The sequence below is a fragment of the Trifolium pratense genome, linkage group LG4 (assembly GCF_020283565.1).
Source record: "Trifolium pratense cultivar HEN17-A07 linkage group LG4, ARS_RC_1.1, whole genome shotgun sequence".
NCBI lineage: Eukaryota > Viridiplantae > Streptophyta > Magnoliopsida > Fabales > Fabaceae > Trifolium > Trifolium pratense.
This window is the reverse complement of record NC_060062.1, coordinates 22,314,331-22,329,895: the sequence shown is the minus strand read 5'-3', so window position 1 is coordinate 22,329,895 and position 15,565 is coordinate 22,314,331. Positions and strand designations below refer to the sequence as shown.

At 33.4% G+C, this 15,565-nt stretch overlaps 3 protein-coding genes across 3 annotated transcripts; 2 read left to right on the top strand and 1 right to left on the bottom strand.

Moving 5' to 3' along the window:
- Positions 1–7,505: 7,505 nt before the first annotated feature.
- On the bottom strand, positions 7,506–11,808 carry LOC123924587 (plant UBX domain-containing protein 4-like). The gene is made up of 4 exons (XM_045977532.1): positions 11,244–11,808; positions 10,279–10,558; positions 8,256–8,351; positions 7,506–8,159 (listed from the first exon to the last, which is right to left on the bottom strand). The coding sequence occupies exons 1-4, from the start codon at positions 11,741–11,743 to the stop codon at positions 7,764–7,766; spliced, it is 1,272 nt and encodes a 423-aa protein (XP_045833488.1). The 5' UTR covers positions 11,744–11,808; the 3' UTR covers positions 7,506–7,763.
- Positions 11,809–12,104: 296 nt separating this feature from the next.
- LOC123922298 (uncharacterized protein At2g29880-like) lies at positions 12,105–13,519 on the top strand. The gene is made up of 3 exons (XM_045975026.1): positions 12,105–12,152; positions 12,425–12,751; positions 12,845–13,519. Exons 1-3 carry the CDS (start codon positions 12,105–12,107, stop codon positions 13,517–13,519), a joined length of 1,050 nt encoding a protein of 349 aa, XP_045830982.1.
- Positions 13,520–14,531: 1,012 nt separating this feature from the next.
- On the top strand, positions 14,532–15,267 carry LOC123922297. The gene is made up of 2 exons (XM_045975024.1): positions 14,532–14,718; positions 14,798–15,267. The coding sequence occupies exons 1-2, from the start codon at positions 14,532–14,534 to the stop codon at positions 15,265–15,267; spliced, it is 657 nt and encodes a 218-aa protein (XP_045830980.1).
- The last annotated feature ends 298 nt before the right edge of the window (positions 15,268–15,565 follow it).

The following is a 15,565-nucleotide window of genomic DNA, read 5'->3' as shown; positions in this document are numbered from 1 at the left end:
AGAAAAAATTCGGTTAAAAGGATAGAAAAAACCCACTTTATGTGTCCCAAAAATCCTCTACAAAAATTAATTATCACTAACGATGATAAAACTTCTTACCAATATCACGGTAACCAAAAGAAAAAGAAACCACTGTAAAAATGTGGTAAAATAAGCTTATAAGAGTGAAAAGATTGAAGTTATTGTCCGTCTTATTATTGATGGGTGGGTGGGGGTGATGAAAGCAACACGACACCGTTTTGTAAATTGGAATCCATGCAAAGACATACCCTATGTCAGAGGAGGTCATGTCAATCTAATCAAATAGTAATATATGAAGAAAAAAAGATAAAGAGAGCAAAAGAAACCCATATTACATAGGTGTTGCCCTCTTTGTGGGACACTATCGTCTCTTCCTTTCAGTTTCTTGCAAACCTTACCCTACACGAATCATTGACCATTTGACGAATTTGTGTTACTTTTTTCTTTTACAAGAAACCACTGTTATGTTATTATGATGGTGATATGAAAGAAAAATTTGGATATTTATTATGGAAAATGCTAAACAGTGTTTTCGGGGTACTGGTTAAGCATGTTAAAATAGAAATTTTGTCTCCAAATGCGTGCATTCAATGTCTCAAAAGTACAAAAAGTTGTCTTTTCAATATAAATTTTATTTTTTATTTCTTTTTTAGGTATGCTTAACAAGTGCCCCGGGGGCACTGTTTAGCATGACCCATTTATTATTAGGTTTAAATGATCTATTCCTCCCGATAAGTTTAGGAGTTTTTGGTTTTCGTCCATGCATTTTTTTTTGTTTTAAAACAGTTTCTGAATGTGTAAATCCTTTTGGTTTTAGTTCATAATATTAAGTGTCATTTGAAAAATATGACGTGGCAAATAGAGCTGACGTGACAACGTGTGACATGACAAACAAGGATGATATGTCAATGATGATGTCGAGCCATCCACTTAAAGGGACCAAATCCAAAAATAAAATTGCAGAGAGGGACCAAAACCAGGAAAACAAAATTAAACTCAAAAACATATTTTTCTTATTTTTTCTATAAACTCATAAATTGACTCATATTCTCTGAACCCATCAATTGCAAAACATGTTTTAATGGATGCGATTTGAGAGATTAAAAAAAAAATAAATAAAAACGAGTCATTTTATCTTTAAAGTTTGTGAATTTTTTGGTTGACATTTGAGGATATAACGAAACTCAAATTTTACAATATATAATGTTGTTTGATTAAAAATTCATGTCAAATTTTGAAGATAGTGATTAGTAAATTAATATGGTCTTTTGATTAAATCAAAATAAATGGTGTATCAGGAAACTCAATTTTTTGCTGGTTAAAGAGTTTTATGGAATTTTAGGTTAGGGAGAAGAAAGAAAAAGAAAATATTGTTTTAGTACATTCAACACAAATTTCTGCATTTAGAGAAATGTGAGTCCATTTTTGGGTTTTGAGAAAAAAGAAGAATGCTTAAATACAGTTTTATCTCCCCTATTTTGAATAAATCAGAATTTTACCCCTATTTTAAAATCCGAAATTTTACCCCCTATTTTAAAATCCTGAATTTTACCCCCTATTTTATAATTTTTATCAATAATTCACCAAACTATACAAAAATGATCGTAATCTAGTTAGCTTTGCATAGAATTAGGCCCCACAAAATTTGGAGTTACAGAGGGAGAGTATTTATCAATATAGTGCAGACATGTCCAATTACTAATTCTGCAGAAATATGCTTTTGATCTTTAAATTCAACATCGTTTACCGAACGCATCGTAATTCCAAATTCGATGAAATTCAAATGCCAACAAGAGTAATTTCGTTAGCTTTCCAGACATGTAAATACTATTCAAAATGAAGCTACATGGTAAGATACATGACGAAAATACCAGTAGTAGGTCCATACGATAATTAATTTGGACAGACCTTCACTAAAACGGTAATTAATCTCTCTTTGTAACTCCAAATTTATTGGGTTTTGATTCTGTAAAAAGCTAACTCGATTACGGTCATTTAGGTACCAGTTTGGTGAATTACTGATCCAAATTGAGTTCTGTGTGAAGCTTTGAAGTTGAGGCTCAGAAGCAGATTTTGTGCTGAATTTTGAGGGCGGCAAAATTCAAAAAATTATAGGGGGGGGGGGGGGGGGGTAAAATTCAAGATTTTAAAATGGGGGGTAAAATTCAGGATTTTATAATAGGGGGAAAAATTCGGTTTTATTCAAAATATGGGGTAAAACTACATTTAAGCGAAAGAAGAAAAATATGCTTTTGGATTTAATTTCATTTTTTGGTTTTGATCCCTCTCTGCAATTTTATTTTTGGATTTGGTCCCTCTAAGTGAATGACTAGGCATCATTATTGACACGTCATCTTCGTTTGCCACCTCATACATTGCCACGTCTGCCTCTGTTAAACACGTCATCATTTTTGTAACGGCATTTAACGTTAGAGACTAAACCAAATGGATTTGCACATTCAAGGATTATTTTAAAACAAAAAAAAGAAGATACAGGGATGAAAACTAAAAACTCCTGAACTTACAGGGACCAGGGACCAATTGATCATTTAAGCCTTATTATTATATAACTATAATAATGTCACATTTACTTGTGTCATAGTACATGGATTCACGGTAGTTAGTTAATGAGGTATAATTGATAATTCAATTGGTTAAGTTGTTTGAGTTAAAAGGTTAAAGAGTTGGAGGTCCATGTTCGAGTCCTAATAAGAAAAACTAAGTAACTAACATACTCTCTTCAGATATAAATATAGACAAAAATGCATTTTTTTAGATTCATTGAATAATGGATGTATCTGGACTATATTATAGTCCAGATACATCCATTATTCAATGAATCTTTTTGCTTGCCTTCTATGTGTTCTCTTTGTAAAATTCATACTGAAACTTTATTTCATTTATTCTTTGAGTGTGAATTTGCTTTTGGCCTTTGGCGTTGGTTGGCAACTTGTTTAAATATAGTGCTGTAGTTCCAATCCATGGAGGATATTTGGAGTCTTTGTGATAGAGCGAGGTCCCCTCAGTGCAAGATAGTAATCAAATCTGCAACAATCAATGTTTTTTATGCCATCTGGATAGCAAGAAACAATGCAAGGTTCAAGGATAGAAGACCTAATTGGATATCTTATATGTCTTGGGTTGCTGCAAATGTAGTTTTAGCAGGTAATCATACCAAAGCCCTTTCTTCTGGTACCATTTCTGATTTTTCTATGATCAAAGCATTCATGGTAACCATACATCCTACAAAGCCTATGAACTTGAAGGAGGTTATTTGGCAGTCACCTCCCCCTCAGTGGATTAAATGCAATACTGATGGTGCTTCAACACCTAGGGCATCTGCCTGTGGAGGAATTTTTAGAAATAGCAATGCAGAGTTCTTGTGCGCGTTTGCTTCTAAAACAGACATGGCCTCTGCTTTCAGTGCAGAGCTTTGTGGTTTTATGACTGCAATTGACATTGCAGATGCTAGAGGATGGAGAAATATGTGGATTGAGTCAGATTCAATGCTTGTAGTGAATGCCTACAAATCCTCAAATCTGGTGCCTTGGTCTTTAAGTAATCGTTGGTTCAACTGTATTAAGCTTGCAGGTCACATGAACATTATTGTATCTCATATTTTTAGAGAGGGTAACCATTGTGCAGATAGATTGGCTAATGTTGGTCTTAATTTAGATAGGCTCACCTTGTGGAATGATATCCCTTTTGTTATTAAAGATAACTTTGAATCTAACAGGCTTGGTAAACCCTTCTATAGGGTTGTACTTAGTTAGGGAGGTTTTGGTCTAGTCCCCCTCCTTTTTTTTTGGTATCTCTATCCTCATCTATCTATTTATATATCTTTTGAGGCAGTAGCACTTTGCTACTCCTCTTTTTTTTTAAAAAAATAAAAAAAATGCACTTTTACTTATATTTGTGTCCGTAGAGAGTAACAATTAACACATAATAATAGTAAATCTTAGTATCCAACTTTGATTGAACAATTATGATTAAACCATCTAGATTTTGATAATTTTACACTATAAAACTTTGATTGTTATTTCTAATCAAACGGTGTAAATTACTACGTTGACACAATAATTGTGTTATATTCAATTCCAATTTGTGCTCTTATTCTTATCTTCTTCTTTTATGGAGGAGATGGGAATCAAATCCAAGACCTCTAATATATTAATTAAATCTCTCACCACTAGATCAAATCTATTTGTGGTCATATTTATTAAATGGGTGTTGTTAACATGTGCATATAGTGCACATGTTAAAATATCTTAATATAGAAATTTAACATTTAATGATACAAAAATTTAATGCTTAAAAAGTTTAAATTTAATGCTTCAACATTTAATACTTTCTATTTTTGTTTCCTTAACATGTACCCTTGATGCACATGTTAACATTCTCCTTATTAAATAAGTTATAAATGTTTCTGTGAGCTTAGCTTGGTAGGGACATCGCATATATTATGTAGAAGTTGGAGTTCGAATCTTAGACACTTCATTTATTCACCTTTAAGGTGAAATTTCTAGCCACTAGGCTCCTAGACAAAAAAAGACAAGTTATAAAGTAAAGATAATAGTAATATACTTGAAATTCACATAATTGAGGTCCGAATAAAGACATCTAATTTAATAATATCAAAATTGTTAGCTCAAGGAAGACTTATAAATTATAATTAGTGTATTCTAAGGAAATGTTGTGCTAATTAGTTGGGTAAACATGACGTTCAGTTAGACCTTAATATTAAATTATGGACTTCTGCTTCTCTGCAAATAACGCATGTGTTGCTTGCTGATGCATCGAGTGTTTTGATGTAGCATTCTCGTTAGTTTGTCTTGTTCTCTTTTTTATTTTCCACTTGATAACAAAAATGTCAATACATGTGGTAATTAAATGGGGAACAATAAGTTAGAAGTAGCAGTTCATAATCATATATATACCCCCTCTGTTCTTTTTTAAGTGTCGTTTTAGATCACTGCACATATATCAATGCACAACTTTGATCACTAATATTTTTAATTATCTATTATAAAAAATTATAAAAATTTTATATTTTGAAAATAGTCGTCGAGACAAATTGAACAACATCTTATAATATTTATTTTTATATATTAATAAAAATTTACGATCAAAGTAATTTATATGAATAGTGCGCACGATTCTTAAACAACACTTAAAAATGAACGGAGGGAGTAATATTTAATTGGATATTATGAGTCAAAATCTCAATTACAATGACATAGAAAAAATTCTATAGACATTTTGAGTGAGAATTGAGAATAGATTAAAAAATGTAAAGGAAAAAAGTAAAAAAAGTAAAAAAAAAAAAAAAAAGAAAAGTATTTCTTAACAATTTATTAAAGGGTCTTGCTAATATTTAAATTTATGTGCTTTAAGGTACATGTTCAGAATTCTAAAATTAGAATTTTGTATTTAAAAAGATAATCTTTAAAGTTTTTAAAAATTAAATGAATGATGTTTAAAAATAATATTTTTAAAAGGAGTTTAAATATCTTTTATACAGCTACTTAAAAAAAAATCTTTTATACACTTCAAAATATTTAAAAAGCTTAGTAATAAATAAAGGAAATAAAAACTTTAGTAATAAATAAAAGAAATATAAATAGAAATAATAAAAAATAGAGATGATTCTAATTCGTCTTTAGGGTGTTAACAACATTCTCCGAATCACCGCTGACTGCATGTAATCACGACTGCAATTAATTCAATTTCCTTATAATTCACATTTCTATTAGAATTTATATATTTTGATTATATATATATATATATATATATATATATATATATATATATATATATATATATATATATATATATATATATATATATATATATATATATATATATATATATGCGAAGGGATCCGTTGACTTAAGGAGTAAGTCTCCATTGACTTACTCCGCTTAATAACTCGATATCGACATAAGTAAATGAAGACTTACTCCTGGAATCAACGTATCCTCCTCTATATGTATGTGTGTGTGTGTGTGTGTATATATATTTTCTTGTCTTTATTCATCAATAATTTCTTTTTATCCTTTTAGTCACAATCATCAATTTTCATCTGCCAAATAGGGATGGCAAAAAAACCCAAACTCGAGAGACCCACCCGAACCCAAACCCAAGTCAACGGGCGAAACCCGATTTGACTGGGTTTGGGTTTGGGTTCGGGTGACACCCGATAATATGGGTGTGGGTATGGTATCAGTCAAACCCACACCCGAAACCCATACACCCACCCGAAATATTTTATAATTACCTAATTACCCCCATAGTCTCCCTCAATTTCCTTGGAAGACCTTAAATTTTAGTTGTAATTTAATTTCTTGAAAGTCTATGTTGTAATTTCTTGAAAGTCTATGTTTGAATTTCCTTGGAAGACCTTAATTTTAGTTGTAATTTAATTCAAAGTCTATGTTGGAATTTAATTTCTTAAATTTGCAAATTATTTTCAAATGTGCTGCGGGTTTGGGTGGAAAAAACCTGAACCTAATGGGTGTGGGCGTGGGTGTTGTTTTCCCACCCGAACAACCTTTGGGTTTGAGTGATGATTTCGGGTGTGGATTTGGTAAGTGTCAAACCCGCACCCATGGGCACCCGTTGCCATCCCTACTGCCAAATATGATCACATGGAATCCAACTTCACCACCATCCCAGCAGCCAGCAGGCCAGCCCCATAAGAGAATTTTGTTTTTTTGTTTTTTTTTTCCGTCCTGCATACTCAATTCATATATTAAGTAGTGAGCAATGTAAAAATATAATCGACTTTTCACATTCACCCTTCCCTCACCACCCCTATGAAAATATTTTGAATAAAACATAGTTCACAAGATAACATGCAAACCATCCGAAATATATATATATATATATATATATATATATATATATATATATATATATATATATATATATATATATATACAAGGACGTTCAGACACATGCCACCACCAACTATTTTCCCTCCACTCCAAACCATCCGAAATCACTCGATTTTTAAAGAAATATTGTTTCCAATACACAATCCAAGCATCAAGAGACTCCATATAACATACATTACATTGAGTTGAATGCAGATATGAAACATTTTATTAGTTAAGTAGTGAAACCACTCTGATCCCAAAATTGTTGTGTTTTTTTTGAATTATTTTAGTTATTATGATTGATACAAAACGAAACAAAGAACCTAAACATAAGATCAATGCAAAGCCCATCAAAGAACAACCTAAACTTAATGCGAAACCAGTCAAATAATAACTTAAGGTCGGTGGAATGAAACAGTACATTTTAACGAAAAACCAAACCAAAAGCATAATTTTTAAAAGTGGTAATATATTTTGATTTCACTTAAGAATGTGAGCTTCAAAGTAATAGATCAATTAATTGTTTTGCTTCATTTCTATTTTCATTTAAATGCTAATCTAGAAATACTTAGCAACAATTTGAGAACACGGTTCAATACTATAATGTGGAGGGAACATGAAAATATCTACTAAGCAGACAATAAAAAAAATTATTGTGTGATCGTGACACCAAAGAAAATTCCTGCACTAGCTTTTCTAGTAACAATACCTCCATTTTAGCATAATTTCTCTTCTTGAAAGCAAATTCTAAATGGACTATACCAACAATGAACATTATGTGAAATTCACAAAAGTAGATCAAACAATGTTTATCCATAAAGATAGTAAATTCAATTTGATTGGAAATAAAATGGGGAAAACAACCTATAATTTTTGGATAACAACTGAATTGGCTATACCAGCTAGCTCTATAGTCTGGTCCAAATCAGTAAGTTGTTTGGGAGGAAACCCCATTGTCTGCAGTTGGTAACTTGTCACTCCACCGGATCTTGATGCATCAATGAATGCTCGAACATCTCTGATTGTATGGTGGTGATTGAAGCGAGAAACCATTCGCGTACCATCAGCTAACCTTAGCTGGATTGATGTCACTGGCCGGGACTCATCTACAACTAGACCCAGTGCTGGCACAGGAGCAGTAAATGTGGAAGCACTGGCAGTTGTTTGAATAGGTTCACTAGCAGCTTCACCACTTGAGCTGCTGTCACCTAAAGTTCTTCCAACCCCCCGGAAAGGAGTATAGCGTGGCTTTGCCGGTTCCTATATATGTTGCCAAAAAGAAAATAGACAAGTGATTATGAAAATGTACTAATAGAACACGAACTCAAAGCTGATGATAATAAACAAGAGGCATACCGGGTAGTTTTCATCCCGCCTTATGAGCTTGAGACGGACAGAATTTCGCCGGCCAGTTGGTTCAAGCTCTTTGGGACATTCAGACTTCTTTATGCTCTGTATTGAGGTAAACTAATGAGAAGCATATAACACTTTAACAAGAAAATGATAGAAGCCCAATTCAAGAGAAACAGACACTGTATTATTTATTGAAAATGAAAGAACTATATAGAAGACAAGAGAACCCATGTGATCCCATAGCAATGTTCCTCAGAAGAGATTATTCTCCCTCCCTGCCTAACCTTTAAAGTTCTAACAAAAAAGATACCTAATGATCCCCTACTTCCCCCCCACTTCCCTTATACGCAATAGCTATGTCGCCTCTTCTAACCAATTGGCCACATCAGCAATTCTCCAGCCCAGTCCTTGGGCATAGGCCCAAAACCAGTATCCTATCACTACCTGCCACCCAAAGAACAACATTGTTTTCAAGATTGAAATTAGTAAATAAACAATGTAAGAGTTTCAAGATTGAAGGTGACAAGAACAAATTTTGTTCTCTTAATTTAAGGAAGCAACAGTCCTTATATTGGCTATATCCTCTTGAGCTACTTGTATGCCCTGCCTTGGTATGATCAGCTTTCAGTCAAGAGACACTGAACACGAACTTTTTAAGCAAAACATGGGTGCAGCAACAACCAAAACACAGCATCAAGGGCAACTGGGCAAGGCACCACAGTATTCCAAACATCAGAAGCTTAAAATCTTCAGGCAAAATATTCACATAAACAGCGGTAAGTGTGGCTTATGAACTGTTAGGTAATATGGACAGTGCTTGTGTAACCAATGTTGAATTTGATGAGATGACTGATGAATTTGAAGAGGAAAATGGGAGATCCACAGCTGCCAATAATTATTCTCTCTAGGACAGTTAATGTACTGTTTTCCTCAAACCAGAAGACGTACGGGCTATACCAAATAGAATGACAGAATCTTCCTTTGCTTTACTCAGCAGGCAAAGAGCCTGTGCCAAATAAACATAAACATGCTGGTAGGACTGACAGATTTCACAATTTACAACTGACAGTGCCTTCACAAGATTGAAAAATTCCAGCTCCACATTTGCTAAATTAGCAAGAATAACTTACTTAACCAAATCCTTCAGGTTTCGTGCGCTCTTTTCGTGCCATAAAAAACAGGGATTGGATGCAGAACAATGAGATGTTGAACTCCTTGGGTTGGGTCTTGGCCTATAATGTCAAGTATACCCACAAAATGATTGCTGCAATGTGTAGTTTCCGATCTGATAGCTTCGATGATGGCAAAAGGCTGACCATATGGACAAAAAACCAATCACGTCACCATTATCACCGGAATTGCCGTCCCTATTCCTCATAACCGCTTTCGTCATCTTCCATGATTGTTCCTTGCTTCCTCTTACAGCTTTTCGACAAACACAAGTCTTACAGTGTGATTCTATCTCACTTCAGCCTTTTTGAGTGCGTGAAGGTAGTCAACCTTTTAAAGTCACTTCCAGTGCCACCATAGTTGTCTCTGAATCTTGTGATCACAAGCATGTAAAATGACTTCAATCTAGGTTCTCTTGGCACCAATAATGGAACCAAAAATGGCTAAAGACTCCATACTCACAAATACCCATTGCCAACTTATTGGATTAATGGATTTCTATCTCCTCAGAACTTATTTCTCTCTGCCCAACCTCTAAGGTTTCCGACATAAAAAACACCTAATTATCCCCACTTGTCTTCCACTCTCCCTATAACTATGTTGCCTAATCATGAATTATTCTCTAACTTCTCTACTCAACCTAACTTCTCTATTCAACCCAGTTGCTATGATAAGGCACTTCTAAGTTGCGAATGAATGAGACCAAGCAATAGTTTTCAATAAGTTTGAGAGACTTCTAGCCAATTGTTAAAATTCACAATATACATATATATACAATGCAGGTTAAGATACACAAAATATGTATAAAACCCTACCAAAAATATCTCGGAAAAAAGTTGATAGCAATTTAAGATACCTCAAGGAATGATGCATTTTGTGGATCTTCAAACCTCCGTAGAGGACCATCATTGACAGAGAACCCATTCCTCCAAAAAGTGACCACATGTGTAATTGACTCTACTGGCTGAGGAGCAGATGGCAATGCCTCGCCGGAAAGTAATCTGGCAGTTCCAGTAAAACTCCTCGACCTTGAAGAATTTTCAGTAGGAGCATCAACAGCAACCTGTCTAGCCTGATCAAAAATATCATCTACAGAATTGCCACCCTTCTTGGTAGGATCTTGGACAAGCATACCACTGCAACAATAAAAACAAAGGTACATTATAAGAGCTTCTACCGTATTGAAACTAGTCAATTATATCAAATAAACCTAATCTCCAAGATGAGCTTAACTTTTGAAACTGTCAATCAAAATAAATTTCACAATTTCTCATTAGCCAATAACTCTTTATAAGCTAAGCCAAATAAAAGAGCTTATGATAACTAAGAGCTGATGATAACTCGCAAAAACTAATTTCAACATTTGTCTAAAAAATTACGATCTATGAAGCATATTGACATAGACACCGAACAAGACACCGACGTCAACACCGGACACTGACGCATCGATACCGGATAAGACAGTGACATGTCGACATTGATAAAAAAATGAAAAAAATGAATTAATTGAACATAATCACATGTGCTGGTGTCCGGCATTGGACACGCCTTCCTTCATAAGTGTTGGTGCATCAAAGATTATGATTATTTTACACAGTTTAACCAAACTACTAATAATTTACATTTAGGTATATACTACATTTAGGTGAAAGACACCAAGATTATAGATATAAACAAAAGCTCACAAAATTCACAAAACCTAAACCTCATATCACTATAACCAATTTTCAATTTCCCTAAAACATTGCAGCACTAATCATTCACTCACATTTCAATCATCAAAATCAATCAAACTAAAAAAGATTACGAAATTTGAACTACCTCTTCTGACCACCAGTGTAATATTCCTGCGGATCATCAGATTCAGAATCCGAACCAGACCTCGAATCTTGATCACGTTTCACATCACGCAAAGTTCGAATTCCACTTTGACGACTACCAGAGGGTTTCTTTCCAATCGAGCGTCGAGATCGGAGTTCATAAGGAGTACGAGAAGGCGACGGCGATTGAGACCGTGACGGAGAATCAGAAGGTTGAAAATCAGGGGAAAGTGAATCGGAAGGTGAAACGACGTTAGTATTGGTGTCGTTTAAAGGGATAATGTTATCGTCGTTATGGATGGTGGCGATGTGGTTGTCTAAGAAAGATGAAACAGCAGCGTCGAGATCGAAATTGTGACTTTCGAGAAAGAAAAGTGCTTCTTGTTGAGTTGAAGAAGTGATTTCGATGAATGAGTTAATTAATTCGGTGGCGTTACCGTCGGGATTGGGATTTTCGCTTTCCATTTCTTTACGGCTTCTCTTCTTCCCTCTTGATTTCATTCTTTTGTTTTGTTTTCTCCAAGTTTATATCAGTACTCACTTTCTCTATCGCTCAGGCCCACTATACGACATCGTATTCTACTTATATTTATAGTCCCTGGGTAATCTCCTTTCACACGTCACATTAAATTTAAAGTGGTGCAGGTGTATAGTATTTAATATTATTTAAAATATTTTCGTGAAGTAAAAGTATAAAGAAAATCCTTTTCTTTTGATGAAAAAAAAAAACTATTTTAGTGTCTCCAATTATAAAAAAAATTTAGTCACTACAAAATATTATTCAATTCCAGTTTATATTTTTATTTTTTTTAAAAAATTGATATTCAATTTAAAAATAGATTAATTTAAGAGACCAATCTTAATGTTTACAGACAAAGGTTCAATTGAAGCTAGTATATATATAAAAAAGGTTCCATCGAAGCTAAAATCATGTTTATGGAGTAACCTAACCTAGCACATAAATTGATATTGAAATGATTTAAGGAGAATATTAACTTGTGCCCTTAAGGCACATGTTAAGGAAGCAAAAATAGAAATTATTAAATGCTAATTTGTGCATTTTGACTTTTGAAGCATTAAATTTCTTGTATCATTAAATGATGAATTTCTATTTTGGTATATCTTAACATGTGCCCTAAGGGCACATGTTAACAAGACCCATGATTTAAAGGTAAGATATAGAGAAGAATACACTCTAAAAATTATGTAACTTGGACAATGGAGGAAACCAATGAGTTGTTACATCTCTTGGTGGATGCTATGAATAGGGGGATGCGTGATGCTAATGGATCACTTAGCAAACAAACTGTAGAACGGTTAATACTTCCTGACCTAAATGCTAAGACTAGGTTCCCTAAAACTTATAGTCACTATTTGAGTCGGATGAAGTGGTTTAAGAACCAATATAACATGATGTCAACACTTATGCGTCACAACTCTGGTTTTGGATGGGACTCAATTGCAAAAACTTTCACCGCTCCTGAGGAAGTATGGAAAGATTACTTAAAGGTGAGCTAAGTTCACAATCTTTTAAACATATCTAATAGTTACAATTTTAGTACTTTATAATATTTGCAGTATATTAACAATGGTTTTTTTTAGTCACACCCAAGTCACAACAAACTTCGAGGAAAGACTATGATTGATTATGAGATTTTAAAGATTGTTGTTGGGGGTGGAGTTTCTACCGGGAATAATTCCATAGCGGTAGATCCAGATGATACAGATGCAACAACTTTAGAGCCAGAAAATGCAACAACTTATGAGCCAGAAAATAGAAGTGTTGGGATAGAAGAATTTTCATATGATGCTAATAGTGACACATTTGTCCATCCAGATAACTATGAACCACAATATCAACCTCCATCACCAAGCCAACCTAGTCCACCATCTCATCCCCCTTTAAATTCAGAGGTTCCCTTAGAAAGACAAAATAGTCACAAGAGAAAGAGATTCGAGTATGGAGGAAGTTATACCACTGTTGGGATCAACAATCAAGACAATGTTATTAGAAACCTTTCTGTTGGCATTGAGACTATTGCTGTGAATTTTGAAAAAATATCTAACATGATGGAGAAAAGAGAAAAAGATAGAGATAGAGATAGAGAGCTCGAGGGTATTATTTGGGAAGTTATAAAAGATATTCCAAATTTGAATGACATGACGCGTTTTAAGACGGCTGAATTGTTGAATACTAAAGCAAAAAAGGACTTTTTCTTAAAGATGTCATCAGAAGAACGCTCATCTTGGATAAAATTCAAGTTAGGGGATGATTAATATTTTGATTATCTATTATTTAAAATATTATGTTAAACATCGTGAGTTTGTTGAACTATAACTTTTGGGTCTCTATTTTGGTTGTACTTTGTTTGGTTGAAGTGTTTTATTTTTTTTTGTCGAATTATCGTGGTTGCATTTTGGTTGAACTATTATGGTTGAAGTATTTATTTTTTGTGAACATGTTGTGGTTAAACTTTAATTGTATTTATTTTTAAATATGACTTTGTATTAACTTTGATATTACTTTTGATATTGACTTATAACCATGGCCATGACATAAAGAACGAAGAAATGGATGAAGATATATATATAGTGAAGATACAAATGAAGATATAGATGATGAGGAAACCGATGATGAATTTTATGAAGCCATATACACATATGTGATGGCAATTTATGCTTTAACATACATACTGAATCGGTTTTTGAATATGATGCGTGGTGAACATATTGAGCGTCCATTAACTCGACGGCGAATTACTAGTCGGGGATATGACTATATACACAAAGCATTAAATGATGATCCTACAATTTTTCGACAAGTATATAGGATGTATCCTGATGTATTTCGAAAGTTGTGCACGATTATAAGAGAAAAAACACCTTTGAAGGATACAAGATTTATTTGTGTTGAAGAAATGCTTGCATCATTCCTACAGATTGTCGGTCAGAATGCTCGATATTGTGTAATCCGCAATACATTTGGCCGGTCACAATTTGCTACAAGTGAAAATTTTCACAAGGTTTTGAAGGCTTTGAACTCATTAGCACCTGATTTGATGGCTAGACCAGGCTCAACTACGCCTGCAAAAATAAGGGAAAGCTCAAGGTTTTATCCTTATTTTAAGGTATATATGTGATCATTATCTAATTATAACAAAATTGTAAATATAATTGTGATTATTATAATAATATCGATAATAATTGATATATATATATATATATATATATATATATATATATATATTAGGATTGCATTGGAGCTATTGATGGTACACACATTCCAGCAATGGTAAGAGGACGAGATGTAAGCAGTTATTGTGATCGTCATGGAAATATATCACAAAATGTATTAGCTGCATGCAACTTTGATTTGGAATTCATGTACGTTCTTAGCGGATGGGAGGGTTCAGCACATGATTCCAAGCTATTAAATGATGCTTTGACAAGGAGGAATGGACTTAAAGTACCCCAAGGTAAGTCGTCAATTTTTAAACTGTGTTTTATCTATTTTCAGTTTCATACTAATTTTATATGCATTTCTTATGTAATTAGGTAAGTTTTTTTTGGTGGATTGTGGATTTCCAAATCGACGCAAATTTTTAGCCCCATATCGAGGTGTACGATATCATCTACAAGATTTTGCAGGTCATGGTAATGACCCTGAAAATGAAAAGGAATTATTCAATCTTCGACATGCGTCCTTAAGGAATGTGATTGAGAGAATATTTGATGTTTTTAAATCGCGGTTCACAATTTTTAAGTCCGCGCCTCCATTTCCATTTAAGGCACAAGCGGAGCTTGTGTTGGCATGCGCAGCACTTCATAATTTTCTTCGTAAAGAATGTCGTTCAGATGAATTTCCAGTCGAACCTACGGATGAGTCTTCATCCTCATCTTCAGTGTTACCAAATCATGAAGACAATAATTATGAACCCATTGTTCAAACACAAGAGCAGGAACGAGAAGATGCAAATTTATGGAGGACTAGTATAGGTTCAGATATGTGGAGAAATGCTACTTAGAAAATCATGGATTTATAATCACTTTGTTACTATTTTTTTAGGCAATAATGAATATTGCTATAAAAAATTTCGTTTTTATTTGCTTTATTCAAACTTTAGAATTTATTTATGTAATAAATAAAAAGTTAGAATTATATGCACCAAAAAAAAAAGTTATCATCCTTTTTATTCACTTTTGTAATTTTTTTGCTTAAAATTCAATGAATTCTTCAAAATCTTAAAAAAATTCAATTAGTTATTCGAAATCATAAAAATCTATAAAGTAGTTTGAAATCTGAAAAGTCTGTATTGTAAATCC